At 50.4% G+C, this 17,724-nt stretch overlaps 1 protein-coding gene across 3 annotated transcripts in view; it reads left to right on the forward strand.

The window, feature by feature from the left end:
* Positions 1-17,724, forward strand: part of FHL2 (four and a half LIM domains 2) — a 66,205-nt gene that overhangs the window by 44,297 nt on the left and 4,184 nt on the right. For all 3 annotated transcript variants that reach the window (XM_042931862.1, XM_042931860.1, XM_042931861.1), the window contains exons 3-5: positions 7,901-8,075; positions 13,506-13,675; positions 16,574-16,760. In XM_042931862.1, the coding sequence (XP_042787796.1) occupies positions 7,901-8,075; positions 13,506-13,675; positions 16,574-16,760 (532 nt within the window). The remainder of the gene's footprint in view (positions 1-7,900; positions 8,076-13,505; positions 13,676-16,573; positions 16,761-17,724) is intronic.

Below are 17,724 nucleotides of genomic sequence, written 5' to 3' on the forward strand. Positions count from 1 at the left end.
TGTGCCCACTCCTAATTCCATAGCACTGGTTGGTGCGTTTCCGGGACATTTATGCTGAGGGTCCTGAGCTCTTACATTCTGGCTGGTGGTGTCCTGATCTAACCACCCCCCTCCCCCCACCTCCCAGCACTGTCACTGTCTGGAAAGCAGCTCTCTCTTACTCATGTTTGTCCCGTGCTGACTCAGAAGCAGTCGGTGCTGCTCAGTAAATATTTGATGAATGCATGTGCACATGAGTGAATTGGAGCTGATTCCCAGATAAATGGGCACATAAAGCACTACATTCATTGGAACATTAGGGGCTCTTTTCTTCCTAGTGGGAGAAGAGCAGGATTTGTACCGCTTCTTTCTCAAGGGAAAAAGCTCACGCCTAAGGAATCACCAGCTTTCCCACTGTGGATGGGAAAGCAGGTTCAACAGAGGTTACCGGTCATTTGTGCTGATTGCGTGGGATTGAGTGTCCAGAACCCTAGCCGGTGCTTCTCAGCATATCTTTAGTCCAACCTGGACCACCCAGAAACACCCCTGGAGGTCCACCCGTGTCTCTAAGACCTCTGATATCTTCACCTGCTAAACGGTGGCCAAAACGCACTTGACAAGACTTTAAGTGACTGTCATCCTGAGAGTCACAGAATTGGTACAAAATGGGGTCCCTTGGGGCAGCTCCAAAGGAATTCCCAGCTTCATGGACTTTAAAGCAATTCATGGCATTTTGGTGTCTCTATTCTGCTCTCTTCCCTTATACGCTTTAGGGAATTTGGCACTCTCCTCCATGGTCATGAATATCGATACGTAGCTGCTGCCTCATTAGGTTAGGCTGTGTCTGCAGCTGGACGGTTCTAACACAGTCCGTGTTTCATATGTTTCTTTTGTTTTAAGTTTTTATTTCTTTATTTTGAGAAAGAGAGAGCACGTGAGCACGAGTGGGGGAGGGACAGAAAGAGAGGGGGAGAGAGAATCCCAAGCAGGCTGCGCACCATCAGCACGGAGCCCGGTGCGGGGCTTGACTCGGGGCTCGAAACCACGAACCGCGAGATCGTGACCTGAGCCGAAATCGAGAGTCGGCTGCTTAACAGACCACCCCCCGCCAAGGTGCCCCTGTTCCTTACATTTCTTCCCTTGATTACATCATTCGTAGGAAAGGCAGGAAGCAGAGCGCTGTACCGTCACTTTCTGTTGCTGGGTATTTGGTGACAGTTGGGGAATAACTTCCATCATGTATGGAGCAAAGCCTTCGCCCCGAGCGGGCCCAGTGGGCAGCCTGGGCCACCTGAAACCAGGCCACAGCCATGTATCTTTTGGCTACAGAACAGGCAAGGCCTGCCAAGAGTGAAAGAAACCAAACTCAGCAGTAGTCCTGTGTAAACTTCCGAACGTGCAGAGAGGCGGGGCTGCTGCGAGCAGAGAAAAGTGGCTGATCTTGCTAGTCCCAAAGGCTAGACACCGTCCTGTCTCTAATGTCGACTGATGTAGGTCTCACAGTCCCTAGTGGGTTCTTAGAGGGCTCTTAGTCCCTGTTCCTCTATTTACTGGGCCAAGCATCAAAGCTCAGACACCAAACGGCCCTGTCCCCATCCTCACTCTGTGGCTCTCTAACTGTGTGAGCTTGGGCTGATTACTTGCCCCCTCTGTGCCCATCTTGCCCTTTATGAATCGCCGATGAAACAGGTGCCAGTTTCATGGGGTTACTGCGGTCTGTGGATACGAAGCCTCAGCACTCCAAAGAGCAGCTGATGGTCTTATAAACTCCATCTGACTACTTCCCTATTCTTTCTGCAACACGTTTCTTCCACACCACCCTTGGAAGCTTCGCTCTCTCTCTCTTGCTCCATCTCCGTTATAGAAACATCACTAAAAATGTCTGGTCTGAGGAAGAACCGAGAGGCAGAAGACAAAAATGATTCTCTTATAAAAATGTAACCTGGAAGAGGCTTCAGTAGGTGAGAGGTTCAGCCATTCTTCTGACAAAGAACAACCGTAGTTTAGAGGAAATGTTTTGGATGTTTGGGACTAGTCACCCTTGACTGGCGGCTAAAGGAGAAACTAAGGGCACTTCCCATTTTTTCCCAATACGATTGAATGGAAAGACCCTTCCAACTGGCTACCCTTCGGCACATACTTGATGAGCAAATAAACAAGAATCCCCCACATGGGGCCAAAATCAACAAGACTGCTGCAAAGCCAGGAGTTAATCACGCTGAACTTTTCAACCCAGATTCATGGTTTACTACACGTGGAGTTGAGCCATGTGGTTTTTCTACATTTTGGAAGAAAAAGAGATTCTTTCCCAAAGTTTGCCTTGGCCGTTTGGGGCTCCTGAATATTTGGAATGGTTTGCTTGACTTTCAGAAGGAATTATGTAGTTGACTTTGTGGAGGAAGCAATGATAGGAAAAACATTCCTGTTATTTGAGGGAGTAAAGCCAAAAATCTTGGCAGGCTTGATCGAGCAATTGAGCCGACAGACCTGGTGACCATTCTCTTTTCTTAAAAGAGCAGGGGCACCACGAGCCCCGCCTACCTCCTTTGAAGGACACGCGTGGGGGTACAGATTTCAGATATTGGCACACCAATGGGACTTAGGCTCATTTTGTGGGTACTGAGTGACTTTTATATGACATAGATGAGACCACAGCGCCAGGTTTCATAGTCAGCTCACATACGTGTGAAAACACTTCGGCGTGGTTACTCAGTTGTACTTGTTATTTCTGCTTAGTTACTCCGAGGAGATGTGCTCGCAAAGGGTAAAAACCATTCACTTCACGGCCAGTGGAATAGTTGAGAACAGGCAATGCAAATAAAATGTCGTGATCCTCTAAATGACCCTGTTCCTGAAATTTTTCTTGGACATCTGTGGTTACTAGCAAAAAATGTCTTCTTGGACATCTGTGGTTACTAGCAAAAAATGTCTTAGCCTGATTACAGATAGTTTGGGATGGGTCCACTTATGCTCTGGGCTTCAAAAACTCAAGAAACGAACGACAACGTAGGCAGGGCCCCTGACTTCAGAGATGGCTGCTACTACCGTGCACTTAACAAAGCAGCGAACAAACTCCGGGCCGTATGCCTGGCTCGGTGTGTTTCTAGAGCACACTTTAAGCTTCCTAGTAATTAAGTGGGAAACATCAAACTGATAATCAGGCCCAAGTCCACCCACCAAACTGTAAGTTTCTCAGCAAACATCTAGAAAGTTCTTAAGGAACAGAAAATCGCTGGGATCCTTTGATAGAAAGCAGTCAGGGGACTGAAGGGGGAGACGGAGGCTCTTACCCCTCCAGTGAGATCTAGATGTCTCTGGTACACTTTTAGAGGGCTTCTGACCCTGGCTGGTGTAGGAGGCATGAGATTACAGTGGAAACACCTGTCCTGCCCTGGAGGAGGACGCAGGCCTCTCCTGCCCACCTTTCTGGGCCGTCATGGGAAAGGCTACCATTCCAGACATGTTCCGGACACGTCCTCACAGTCCAACTCCCCCACCCGGCACTATTTTTTATTTGTTGAGGTGACTTTTAAGTGCTTAGTGAGTGAATCATCTTTTTAGAGTTTCCATGTAATTTGTTCACAGGGTTTGTAATGGGCACTGAAAATATGTCTATTTGTTTAGACATCCTCCTGTAAGAGAAAACTGTGTCTCTAAGGGGAAGTGAGTGCCGATCCACTCACTACGCAGGATCACTAGACGCGGGAATGAGGCTAGCCATGTGGGTAACACGGGGCCCTGGAAAACCAAAGGGGCACCTGCAAGGCACACCACCAAAGGCACAGGACATTTGGCAGTGAGTCGGCCCCCACCAGGGTGGGTCTCGAGCCAGACTTGCTGAGACGTGGGTAAGTTATGCCGCCCACGGGGCTCTGTTTCCACGTCTGAAGACGGGGCTGCCGGCCTGGCGACTGTCACGGGAATTTAGTTACCCTGGTTGGGACACCTGATATAGGGCCACGTAGATCGCGTGCTGTCCTTTCTGCCATCATCCGTTCTTCAGGACTTTTGTTCTTAAGTATTGGAAGGCACATCCAGTTGGAAACAGGATGCCCCGACAGTCTCAAAGCATAGAATGCCTTTGCAAAGTGTAGAGTGTGAAGGATTGTGAGCACCCACTTACCACATGAAACCTGGTGGATTTGAGGAGCGGTGGCTTTGGGAGATCTTCATCTGAACCGGTCCCGGCACAGGTGGAACGTGGTGGAGGGGTGGCGCCAGCCCCTGCTGCCCAGGGTCACCTCCAGTCAGCCGAGGGGACGAGGGCCCCTCTTGGCCACGTGGTCGTCCCCCTGGCTCAGCTGGCATCTCAACAAGGCACGTTCAGCGTCACGCGAGCAGCACTTCCCATATCGGGAATGTTTCTGAAATGGAAAAATATAAAATCTGAAAGGAAGTGTTGGGTCCTAATCTCACATTACTGCAATCGATGACATTTCTGTGAGCACAAGGTTAGCCATGGTATTTTTCCTGGGACGTGTAAAAGATTCTTTCTTTCCTTCTTCCGGTCTTTCTTTCCTTGTCCTTCTCTCTCTAGAGGACTTTAAAACCAGCATATTTCTAGGACATTTTGAGCTTCTTGAACGTCAGTCAGTGAGTCTATACTTCTTAACCTTGTGCCTCCAGCATCTAAACGGTGTCCTTTGGGGACCACGTGGTGTACTTAAGATACATAGCAGGATTAAGCTAGATGGACGAGCTCAGTCCTAAGAATGAAAACTCACCATCTCTTTGGAGCTGTGAACGCAAGAAATGAGAAGGGCCTCCAGGTACCAAAGCTGTGAGAGAAGGATTTAGAACACGACATGAAGCTCAGGTCCAGGCACAGGGTTGTGGCCCATTATAATAGCCTCTTGTACTTCTGGTGGTATTTTCTGGCCCAGCTCTCAGCTCCAGGGACTCCTGTGCCTAAACTCCTACCCCACACCGAGAGGAGAAATTTGTCTTGGCCAGAAGCCTCACCGTGCCCTCGGAAGGCAAAGCTGGCAGTGTTCAGTTACCTTCCTCTTGCCATAAAGTCTTTCCTCGCGTCCTATGTATTGTGGGCTTTCTTAAGAAGTGAGTCCAAGAGGAAGCTGTGACATGAATTTATTAGCTTAACTCAGACTTCCAAAGAGAACACAAGCCGAGAGCCCAGGAAAGAGAATTACAGGGAAACCTGATAGCCTAATGACTTAGATAAGGGTTTCCATGCAGGAGTTTGAAGAAGATGTCGACACAGGCATGTTAGCTGGGGTGGCGCATGGCTTGCCTTGGGCCGGGGCAGCTCAGAGCAGGTGGCGTGTTGAGCTGGGCTTTATAGGGAACAGGGTTCTCCCAGTTGGAGAGGAGGGGCAGGGCCTTGTGAGGCAAGGCGCGGCATGGGCCAGGGTGCAGAGGTGTGAAAGGTTGGGAGCTGGGCTTTGGAAGGTCAGGAAGTCTTGCACTGATGCGTAAGGTCTGCTAAAGTCACGTGGACGGTACCCCAAACGTGGAGGAACACTTCCTAGTGCCTAACATCTGCCAACGCGTAGCTATCATGTCGCACGTGTGTTTTCAGGTTAACCGTAGAAAAACTGGGCTTCTGCGGTGCTTCGGAGCCCCAAGCACATTTAAAGCAGCTTTTCCCACGACTGTCCGTGCACGTTGACCACTCCGCTGCTCTTTCCTCCCATCTGGGTACTCGCTAAGCGGGCTGGGGACCGTGGTGACATCTGGTGGCTTTGCTCTCGCAGTGTCACCCATAGAGGTCCCTCCCTCAGTGTGTTTGAAGATCGGTCCCCAAAGGCAAGTTTCCTTGAACCCATGTTTCCTTTCCTTTTCATTGCACTAATGAGCTGTGTAGGCGCTGTGTGTATGCCGTGGATGCCCTGGGCAGGGCAGCCCCCAGCCCCACTGGGCCACCTTCCGGGAAGCAGGCCTCCCTTCTGCCCTCGAGACCTCCCCGGGGCTTCTCTTCTCAGCCAGGCGGTGGGTGATTCACGGAGCACGGAAAACGCTTCCAGCTTTTCCACGACGGCAGTCCTTTCTGAGGTGACTGGCCTGCACAGGGGGCACCCACCTAACATCTGAAAAGGCTTTGCCACCTGCTACGGAATAGTCCAAACCGATCGCTCTAACTGTGGTAAAATACACCTAGCATAAAATAGGCCAGCTTCGCCCTGTTGAAGCATGCAGTTCAGTAAGTGCCACGAGGCTTCACGTTGTTGTGCAGCCAGCCTCTGGGGCTCTTCGTCCTGCAAAACCGAAACTCTGTCCCCGTGAAACACTAACTCCCCGTCCCTCCTCCCCCAGCCCCTGGCAGCCGCCGCTCTACTTTCTGTTCTGTGCATTTGACTCCTAGGTACCTCGTCTCAGTGGAGTCGTACAGGACTTGTCCTTTCGCGCCTGGCTTATTTCACTGAGCGTAATGTCCTCAGGGTTCCTCCACGTGATAGCTTGTGTCAAAGTCTCCTTCCTTTTTGAGGCTGGATAATATTCCATCGTATGCATGTACCACATTCTTCTTAGCCGCTGATCTGTTGATGGACACTTGGGTTTCTCCCACCTTTTGGGTGACTGTGGACAATGCTGCTTTGGATGTACCCATGTCTACAAGTTCCTGCTTTCAATTCTTTATGCCCACACTGTTTTCCATGATGACAAAAAAAAAAAGCTAAATGCATGTATTCTGTAGCATTATCACAATGATAGCATGATTTAAAACCTCCCAACTCTTTCAGCGTCTGGGTGGCTCAGTCGGTTGAGCATCCGACTTTGGCTCAGGTCGTGATCTCGCTATCGTGCGTTCGAGCCCCACGTCGGGCTCTGTGCCGACAGCTCAGAACCTGCTTGGGATTCTCTTTCTCCCTCTCTGTGCCCCTCCCCAATGCATGCTGTCTTTGTCTCTCTCAAATAAATGAATACAAGCTAAAAAAAAAAAAAAAGTATGAGATTACTTAGGATTCCTCAGGTGAGGTCAGGAGCAGCACAGAGACCACACGATGTTCTCTCCTGGAGTCATTTCTCCTTTTCAGCCTTTGCTAGAAAGCGTGGATTCTGCTTTCTTAATAACCCCTGCCGTCTGTTCCCGACTGTGTGCCCCACTCTCGTGCACAGCCTCAGCCGGCCTGATTCTCTGCGGTGCCTTCTGTGAGGTCCCCTTCCTGTCCCCCCGTACGTCCCCCACCACATGTCCCACATCGTCTTAGCCTTTCACGCCCCTGTTTAAACAGCTCATGCCCCCTCCACTGCCTTCAGGGTAATCTTAACTTCTGTGCAGACATTAAAGGGCCCTCCTGTCCCGACCTGGATTTGAACCTTCCTGCCTGGTGCCCTGGGCTGTCCCTCCAGCCAAGGACCCCTCTCACTCACACCTCAGCTGTGCTCATGCTCTGTCTCTGCCCAGAAGTCCTTCTCCGACCCCCTGTGCCCACCTCCCTGCTGTCCGTGGGTCGTCCACACTCAGCCCGTGCCACCTGTTCCAGAACTCTCTCCCAACCTGCTTCCCACCAAGTGACACCAGAGCCCTGTCCTCGTGGCTGTCTTTCTGAAGTTCCCTACATCCAGGCTTCTCTGTCCAGCCAGGTGTCCCAGTGACCCTGCTGTCACACTTGGTTTTGCTGGGCTCCCTCAGAGCTGAGGGCTGCACTCTGTTTCTCTCACCAGTTGTCAGTGAGAAACAGTGACGAGTCGTATGTTTTGTGTTTCACTTTCTTACAGACAATACTGAGGGGGAATCCATTTGTTTTGGGGAAGCATCTCTTTCACACACACACATCTAAATAGTTGCTCTGAAAGCCCAGCCTTCCTCATTTCACCAGCAGGGTCACGATCCAGGAACGCCCACAGGCTTCAGCCCCCGTCTGCCCCCAGGATTTGCACGACTGCCCCGTGCCATGGGTCAGGCAGAGCAGCCGTGGCCGCTCTGGCCCTCTCACTGTCTCATGCTCTGGGTCTGCAGGACTTGTCCTACAAGGACCGACACTGGCACGAGGCCTGTTTCCACTGCTCGCGGTGCAAGAGCTCGCTGGTGGACAAGCCCTTCGCTGCCAAGGAGGACCAGCTGCTCTGCATGGACTGCTACTCCCACCAGTACTCGTCCAAGTGCCAGGAATGCAAGGAGACCATCATGCCAGGTCAGGAGCACGCCCTCCTCCCTCGCCATGCCTCAGAGCAGGCATGCCCTTTTCTGCCCTTCCACTGGCTGAATTTGTCCGAATCTGGTCATTGCAGCAATGGGTATGGTGCCCCGCTGTGCACCAGGCGCTGGGCCGGGGGCCGGGTGCTCGCAAAGCAGTGAGCCCCCTGTCCTCCTGGACTTTGTGTCCTACACACACAGACATTCGTTTTCAACAGACCCAGACTTGACCCCAGCTGGGTCGGGTGTCAGAGGAGTAGTGAGGTGGCTTGTCTGTGATGGGGGAGGTGGGACTGTGTCCCTTGGGGGAAGTTTCTTGGGGCAAGTTGGTCTGTTTTGTTTTGTGGGTCTTTCATTTTTAAAAAACTGAGTGAACACGCGGTTTGTGAGTTCGAGCCCCATTGTCAGGCTCTGTGCTGACAGCTCAGAGCCTGGAGCCTGCTTCGGATTCTGTGTCTCCCTCTCTCTGCCTCTCTCTGCCCCTCCCCTGCTCACACTCTGCTTTCTGTCTCTCTTGAAAATAAATAAACATTAAAGTAATAGTAATAAATAAATAAATAAATAAATAAATAAATAAATAATTTAAAAAACCACAAAAGACTAAATTGAAGTATACAATTTTTAAAAATATTTTTCTGAGAGAGCACAAGGAGGGGAGAGGCAAAGAGAGAAGGAGACACAGAATCCGAAGCAGGCTCCAGGCTCTGAGCTGTCAGCACAGAGCCTGACGCGGGGCTTTGAACCCACGAACCGTGAGATCGTGACCTGAGCCGAAGTTGGACACTTAACTGACTGAGCCACCGAGGCGCCCCTGAAGTGTACAGTTGAATACAATGGGAATTTTCGTAATTTATCAACTGTTGTGATGCCTGAAGTATTTTATGGTTCGTATTTATAAGCTCGATTCATTTCAACAACAATCACTTAAGAACTTGAGGTTTGGTTTGTTAGTTGAGGTTTTTTAGAGGGACGTCAAATATGTGAAACTTTCAGGTGCAGTTTTGAAGGAGTTGAGGTCCAGACCGTAATAAATAGAAGAAAGCACCAAGTCCCCTTCAAAGTGATTTTTAAAACCCTCTGTATTCATGAACGCCAGATAAGACGTGCAAAACGAATGGAGCTTGAGAGTTTCGGGCTGGTTGCATCAGGAGGTTGACGTTAATTTAAATACAAATTTTTTTAGTGTTTATTTATTTTAGAGACAGAAAGACGGAGCATAAGCAGGGGAGGGGCAGAGAGAGCCAGAGACAGAATCTGAAACAGGCTCCAGGCTCTGAGCTGTCAGCACAGAGCCCAACGTGGGGCTCAAACCCACAAACCGTGAGATCATGACCTGAGCTGAAGTCAGACACTTAACCGACTGAGCCACCCAGGTGCCTGTAAGTTTTAAAGCCCCGGGTAGCCTGCTGAGTCACAGTATTTCACACAGCAGCTGGATTCCTGCTGACATGTAATGGGAATTAGGGTTCCCGAGGTCATTTAGAGCCAGACTCTTGACTCTTTAGCAGAAAACTGCTTGCCATGCCCCAGAGTTTTCTTTTTATTTTTGGTTTGCTTTGTTTGTGGCAGTGAAGAGATACTGAAGAGTTTTGAGCCGGAGACTGATGGGCAGGAAGTATAATTTTAGGAAGATATATTGGATAAGAAATAAAAGACGAGGGCACAAGATGGTTTCTCCTGCCTACTACATTTCTCTGGCTAATACATCTCCAAGATAACTAACTCCATGTTCTTACAAGGAACAAAACCCCCAGAGCAAGGCCTCTTACAGAGATGCGTCCATGCTGCAGCTGTGGGGCAAGGGCCCAACGTGGGGGCCATGGAATGAAAACCAAAGCCCACGTACAGCAGAGCTGACCTGAGGTCACGGGTATGGACGATCACTGACTTCCTTCCGCTTTGGCAATCGTGGTTAATTCAGAAGGTAGAGTCACAGAGGACACACAGGATGAACCTTCACAGAACAGAGGTGCTCACAGCCTCCCCAGAAGGAGAGCAAAACAGACGTGTTGGGATCATGTCCAAATCAACTAGGTTTAGTCCAAGCTCTAGCAGGCCTGAGGGTCTTTGCTTTGCTGCACAGTAGCTGTGTGGCCTTAGCCACTTGGAGCTGGGGGAGCCTTGGTCTCCCCGCCCCCGCCTGCACTTTAAATTCAAAACCAGCCCTGCAGATACTGTTTTATGCCACCACCGTATGTCTGTCCCGGCTTCCCCCTCACTTCGGCACTCCTTCCCTGAACCATCGGTTCTCAGGGAAAACCTAGAAACCGACAGGTTTGGTTGACTGTTTGCTGGCTTTGACTTTCCACTGATCATTGCCCCTCACGGAGACTTCACTAGAGAAGCCTGGCTCCTACCCGCTATGGTGGACCCATAGAGCAGAGGAGTCAGGAAGGGGCCCCGGGGATGTCGCATGTGAGTACTCTTGAAGGATGAGCTGAGTTTCACCCCTGGAGAAGTCAGAAAAGGGCACTTCTGGCAGAGGAAGTGGACTCAGCACCAAAGTCAGAGTGTCTGGAAAAAGCTTGGTGGAAAGGTGGTGGGGGAGGGGGGGAGTGGTAAGGGAAGGGGGGAGGGGAGGGAGAGGGAAAAGGAGATAAAGAAAAGAAAGGAAAAGGAAAGGAAAGAGAAAAGAAAGAAAAAAGAAAAGGAAAGGGAAAAGAAACAGAAGAAAAGCGCTAGATCATAGCACGACCTTCCTTGCTTTGGTTCCATTTTTTAAAGGGCTACCAAATCAAGATGACTAGGAGTACAGATCATCAGCGTAGCTTTTGCAACGACCTTAGATACACAGAACAAGAGGCAGGTACTAACTGACAAACCCGCCCACTGGCCACAACCCTGACAAAAGTTAACTTCCCAAAGTAGTCAGGAAACTAGAGTCTGTCACAAACCACAGCGAGCCTCTGTTCGCAGAGGATTCTGCAGAATCCTCTGAGCGGCATCTCAACTGTTGCCAACCCTTCACCACGTTTCTGGCTCCTCACTTGTTTATTTGAATCAGGAAAACAACAACAACAACAAACAAACACCCCTTGGTCAAGACCAAGACCGTGTACTTGGCATCTGCCGGAGAACTTGGGCATTGTTAGAAAGAAGGAAGTTTGCTGCCACCTGCTGGCCATGTTGTACAACAAGCTATGCAGGTGTGACTGCAGTAAATAATTGGTACCTCTCAGATGCGCACCCACCGTCCCAATTGGGCCGCGAGTGCCCACCAGCTTCCTGGCTAGAGACAAGACAATTCCCTGAGGCCGGTGTTGATATAAGACAGTTATTCTGGAACACGCCGAGAATGCACTTACACGGTCTTCCTTGTGGTCTTTAGTGATCATCTGACTACCATGTATTCATTGATAAAAATCCTTTGGTATTTTAGCTGTTTAACCAGAGGGAAGGTCAGAGATTAAAGGAGCAAGTGGCAGGGGCACCTGAGTGGGTCAGTCAGCTGAGCGTCTGGCTTTGGCTCAGGCCATGGTCTCTCAGTTCGTGGGTTCGAGCCTCCTGTTGGGCTCTGTGCTGACAGCACTCTGCTCCTCTCCAGCTTACACACACGCTCGCTCTCTCTTTCTCTCTCTCAAAACTTAAAAACATTTTTAAAAAACATTTAAAAAAAAGAGCAAGTGGCAAAAATATACGTGGAAAAATAAGCCCCTGGAGATAAGGAAAATCATTCCAGATTTATATCATAATTCTTCTATTTTTACCTGAAATTCAGTCACTGAATGTAATTTTCCTTGTTTCAGCGGTCATCACCCTGTGATTGGGTTCCATAGCTTTGAAGATCATTATGTACCCCTCCATGAATTCCCTCACACACATCCCCACCTTCCAGCGCCTATACTTACCCTGAATATTTTATATACTCTGTGGGAGTTAGTGCCCAAATGTCCTGTCTGGGAAGTACAGGAAGCTGAGACAGTGACCCAAAAATGACATCTAATAAAATAATCTTGCAACGGTTTTCTGCATATATCCTAATTCCTGGAGATACGGACATCTCTTTGTCAACCTTGGAAGCGACCAAAACACAAACCCTTAGCCTGTCATCTCGCCCATATTATCTTTGGACTTAGGCTAAAGTCGAGTTTCTAGATGCCCGAGTTACGCTGCCTGCCTGATGCCAGCATGAGGCCATCCTGGTTCAAAGCTGGCAGTCCTGCTCCCAGCCTAACCACCCCGCGCCCCCGCCATGCTCTGATCCCACGTTGAAGTGCAACTTATGCGCCCTTCCTTCTACAACTGCAAACTTTCAGTGAGCCCATGGGTTGGCCAACAGGTTACCAGAATGAATCAAATACTTGGGGCCTTGAAGCCCACACTTTGTCACAGCTCCTTTCTGCCATTGTAGGATGAAGCATCCGTAGACAATTGAAATAAATGAATGGGTGTGGCTGTGCTCCAGTAAACCTTCAATTGTTAAATGGGGGTGGCTGAGACTGTGCGCGCAGGCCCTACGTAGCGCACTGGCCCCGGGTGCTAGCTCCGATACTTGGAGCCCTTTTCTTGTTTTTCACCCCCTACCCTCCTGTCCCCCCAAAACTTACCTTCTGCTGCATGCAAAGGGCTCTTGCATACAATCTGTCTTGAATCATCTCTTTCTGTAAACACACGCCCTTTTATTTTCTGGGAAAAGTATGGGGAAACATCAGTCAACAAATACCGAACATTGGCTATGAATCCAGCTTGGTGGTGTGGCAGGGGGGTGAACCAAACAGCATTTCCGTTCTCTAGACTTCTTAATCTACTCGAAGAAATCACGTAAACCTATCAAATGATAACAGCCATTCGAAAGGAAATGGAATGTCACAAGATAAGATCAGAAAATCGCGAAATGGAACGTATGAGTGTTAGGTTTGGCTTTTAATGATAGTGCTCAGTGCAGTGCATAAAACCGCTACGACACATCACAGCTTGGTTTATTTACACAGCAGGTCACATAAAGTGAGCGACGTGGAGGCTCCTCACTGAATCAGGCTTGAGACTCTAGGTTCATTTACACCCCACCAATTTCCATCCCGTTGGAGAGCCGAAGGGTGTTCTTTCACGGGCCCCCGGGCTCTGGGAATCTCACTCCATCTGGGATTGGTCTGAGCTATGCCAGATTTCTCTTTCTATTATGCAGTGCTGAGAGACAGAGACAAATACTTGTTCCAGTTAATGTTCATAACCACCCTGCTGGACAAATAAATCCCAAGTATGCACAGAGACTTTTCTAGAAGTGGGGTGTATGGCAGTGAACCAAAAGACAAAGTCCCCGCCCTCTCCAAAACATTCCCACTTAAGAGGCGAGCCTCTGAGAGCTGAAGTGACTTCCTACAGCCCCAAAGCCAGATGGTGGCAGGTTCTCAATGCAGATCATAGGGGCTCCGAGCCGGTCATGTTGTCAACTCTGCTCTTTGCTGCTTCTTCTGGACTCTCATGACAGGTACCCGCAAGATGGAGTACAAGGACAGCAGCTGGCACGAGACCTGCTTCATCTGCCATCGCTGCCAGCAACCAATTGGCACCAAGAGCTTCATCCCTAAGGACAACCAGAACTTCTGCGTGCCCTGCTACGAGAAACAGTATGCCTTGCAGTGTGTTCAGTGTAAAAAGGTATCTGTCATGCTCCCTCGGACCTTGCGCGCTCCATTCGGTCTGCCTCCACGGCCCCTGGCTGGGAGTCCTCCCTCCCCGGACAGACAGACACCTGTAAGACTGGAATGGCACAAGAGTCTTGCAAAATCCTCACGAGCGCATGTGCATTTTACCCGCTGGACGGACCCCTGTCCCGGTCCTTCTTTCAAGGACATGAGTGCCCCTGTGACCTGAGAGAAAAATCCTGGTCGCCTCCCTCCGACAGCATTGTCCAAGATTTGCCCCCGTTTATGGCTTCATGTTAAAGGGGAGGAAAACTTACTGTCCCAGAGCTGTCCTGATATGCTCGCTTTCCACCAGTAGACAAGAAACCAGCTGCTAATAACCCTAGTGGGAGGGAGGGAGGGATGTGAGAAACGGAGGAAAGTTGTGCCCCGAGCGCTTGCAGACCCTCTTTGGCTCCGGCCCCTTTACCAACTCTGCTGTTGGGCCTTTGGGGGCCCAGCCTGGTCTCCGCCTGCGGCACTTTTCAAAGGGCACTTTTCTAACTCCCTTTCAGCCTTTCTTTCTCATTTCCTAAGGTCTTATTTCTGTCCTGGTTTGGTTTTTTTTGTTTGTTTTTATTACCACTTTAAATTCCACGTCTCCCGATTTCCGCTCTTCTGGTTATACTATTTATCTACTGTTTATTCCTTCCTCCTTAGCTGGAACTCTCATTCCCGTGTTTATTTCAGGAAGCTTCTTCTCCGCTCTCTCCCTTTTTTGTTTGGTTTGCTCTTTCCCACCAAGAGCGAAGGAAAGTTCATGTGATTTGCTTTTCTTCCCCTCTTTTCTTCCCAACCTTCATCGCCGCGTTTGGTTGCAGAAGTGATGGTAACACATCCTCTGGGCAGCACGGCCCTGTGTGTGTTCATCAGGACACATGACAGCATTCATGCCAGAAACATCCATCACTCCTGTAGTGAAGTAGGCACCCAAGGCTACCAGGGCCCGGTGGGGGGGAGATGCAGTCCAGCGGCAAATATTTGAGTACTTACTGCCAAGTGGGCTTTGGAGGAGAACAGAGTTTAACAGAGTGTGTACTGGGACGACGTGAGCTAACCTGAGGGGTGGGAGCCAGGCTGGTGTTGAGGGAGGGGTGCTCTGAGAGAGTGACCCTGTGCTGAGCATGTCAGAGCTAGCCGCGTGGGGATGTGGGGTGGGGGCATGGGACCCGGAGTCCAGACGCAGAGAGGAGAAGGATGTGTGTTTCATCCTGAGCAAACCTCTTACATACACACATGCTTTCTGCATTCACATAGATACCTTGCAACAGAGTATACTTTGCATAAGTCCTGTTCCAACGATGAAATTAAAAAAAAAAATTTTTTTTTAATATTTATTTATTCTTGAGAGAGAGAGACAGAGCGCGAGTGGGAGAGGGACAGAGAGAGAGGGAGACACAGAATCCAAAGTAGGCTCCAGGCTCTGAGCTGTCAGCACAGAGCCCTATGTGGGGCTCGAATCCACAAACCGTGAGATCATGACCTTAGCCAAAGTCAGACTCTTAACTGACTGAGCCACCCAGGTGCCCCCTAGTGGTGAAATTTATAGGAAGATCAGTAATGCTTTATAGTTTAATGAAAAGATATGATAAAGGGAGTCCTAAACACTGGCACCTGCTTTGTCTTTAGCTATGAATTCTCAGGCAAGTGGCTTAATTTCTCCAGGTCTCAGTTTTGTTCATCTGTAAAATGAAAATGATATCTGTATTATTTCAAGGTCTTTATACAGTTGAGCCTTGAACAACACAGGGATTAGGGGTACCAACCCCCCTGTGCAAGTTGAAAATCCACATAAAACTTTTGACTCCCCAAAAACTTACCTACTAATAGCCTGAGGTTGACCAGAAGCCTTACTGATGACCTAAATCCTCGATTAACACATATGTTGTATGTTATATGGATCGTATACTATGTTATTACAAGAAAGTAAGCTAGAGCAAAGACCATGTTATTCAGAAAATTCTAAGGGAAAATACATTGACAGTACCATACCGTGTTGATCGAAAGAGATCCACGTAGATGTGGACCCGCGCAGTTCAAACCCGCTGCTCGAGGACAAGACTGTCCTGACTGTAAGGACGAGAGGCGGCAGTGGATGATGGGGCCACGTTACGGAAACAAGATGCATGAACCTGCCAAGGGCAGGTGTCTCCACTCCATTCTCCATGGTTCTGTGGAGCTGAGACCCGCCCGTCCCTCGTCCACTGTTGAAATAAATACGAAAAGCAACAACATGAAAAGAAAAACACTGAGTAAAGTTGAGGTGTTGATGACCAGTTCTATCACATGTGGCTTCTCACTGCATCCTTAGCGGCAGGACGGGGTGAGAAGGCAGGCCCTGGGCGCATTGTCCCCCCGCTCTGTCCAGGGGGCCGCCCCTGACTGCAGCCTCGGTGGGCACCGGGCCCACGGTGTCCAGGCCTCTCCCGTCTTCCACCACTAGGAACCGCGTTGTAAGTGGTGTTTGCAAGTTTAGCACCCAGATGGAGGCGCGGGGAGCTTCGCACATGACCTGCCCGCGGGCACAGGGCTGGTGAGGGGAGGGGTGAGCATTCACATCTGAGTCTCCTTGAGGCCGCCCCTGGCCGCACCCCTCCCCAGCACAGCCCCTTGCACAGCGGCCACGCGGAGCTGCCTTGTGGCACCTGTACCTTCAGATGCCCCAGCATCCCGAGGGGCTGAGGTCACGGCTGGGATCCGCAGCACTGCACTGAGAGTATACAGAGGGGGAGTCCAGAGCGACTGTCAAGTCAGGGGAGCCGTTTCTGGGTGACCTTTAGCCAACACCGGTCGTGCTCTGGATGGGGACGTCGCATGCCCCGGAGGCCGTGCGGCCTCGGGAACCTGAGCCTCTGCCTCCTGCCTCCTGCAGCCTATCACCACGGGAGGCGTCACGTACCGGGAACAGCCCTGGCACCGGGAATGCTTTGTGTGCACGGCCTGCAAGAAGCCGCTGTCGGGGCAGCGCTTCACGTCCCGGGATGAGTTCGCCTACTGCCTGAGCTGCTTCTGTGACTTGTACGCCAAGAAGTGCGCCGGCTGCACCAACCCCATCAGCGGTGAGTGTCCCCCAGGCCCCCACTCACGCACGGCCACCTGCTCTCCCTCACTCAGCCATCCCAGGGATGGACAAGATACCGGACTTTGGCCCCCGAATATGTTTACCTACCAAGACTCCGGGCCTCGCTGAGGTTCTGAATAGGCCGACACTTTCTGCCTCTCTTGCTTTCCTGTCCTCGTTACACTGGGGCCACTTCGGCAGGGGACGCTGCCCCTCTAGCTCACCTGATCACTGAAACCCATACGGCCTGTTCTCAAGAGGTTTGTTATTTCTGCTTTTGGTTGGGTTATCTCCACATAGCAGTCTGTGAGTCTATGGCACCCGGGGAGGCACAACGAAACTGGCATTTCCAGGCGAGCCGCTCCCTGTGTTTCTAAAGGTGCTCCCTGTCATCTTCGAGGGACTTGTCTACCACCAGGGCATAGCTTCACGAGGGCAGAGGGCAGTGTTCGAGGCGGTTCTCCCTTAGCCCCCAAAGGCTCCCGCAGAGCAAGAGCCCAAAGTCTGGCTGGCATTGTACTAAACGGTTAGACGTGCCGGGAAATGGAGCGTGGAGGACAGATGGCTGGTCAGACTCAAGTCCTGTAAATGTTCACCACGCATCACCATACGAATCAGTGACTGGGCCGGAGGGAACCGTGAAAATTCCAGACTGACAGAGGAAAAGTTCCGTGACCTGGGATTCCCAGCTCTGCTACATTCGGGTGACTGGCTGATCCCTGTCAGTGGCAGATGGCAGACACGTGTAATGTAAATATAGCTGCGTGGCCAAATGGCGTCCCTGTGTAGCTTTGCAGTGTAATCACACAGACAGATTTCACAACTCCTGTGTGCTTGTCCGTGACTTTCTTTTTCCTGGGGTCTGGAACTGAGTGCATCTAAATGCACCTTTTTTTTTTTTTTTTTTACGTTTATTTATTTGAGAGAGAGAATCTGAGTGGGGAAGGGGCAGAGAGAGAGGG

Source organism: Panthera leo, chromosome A3, assembly GCF_018350215.1.
Source record: "Panthera leo isolate Ple1 chromosome A3, P.leo_Ple1_pat1.1, whole genome shotgun sequence".
Classification (NCBI taxonomy): Eukaryota; Metazoa; Chordata; class Mammalia; order Carnivora; family Felidae; genus Panthera; species Panthera leo.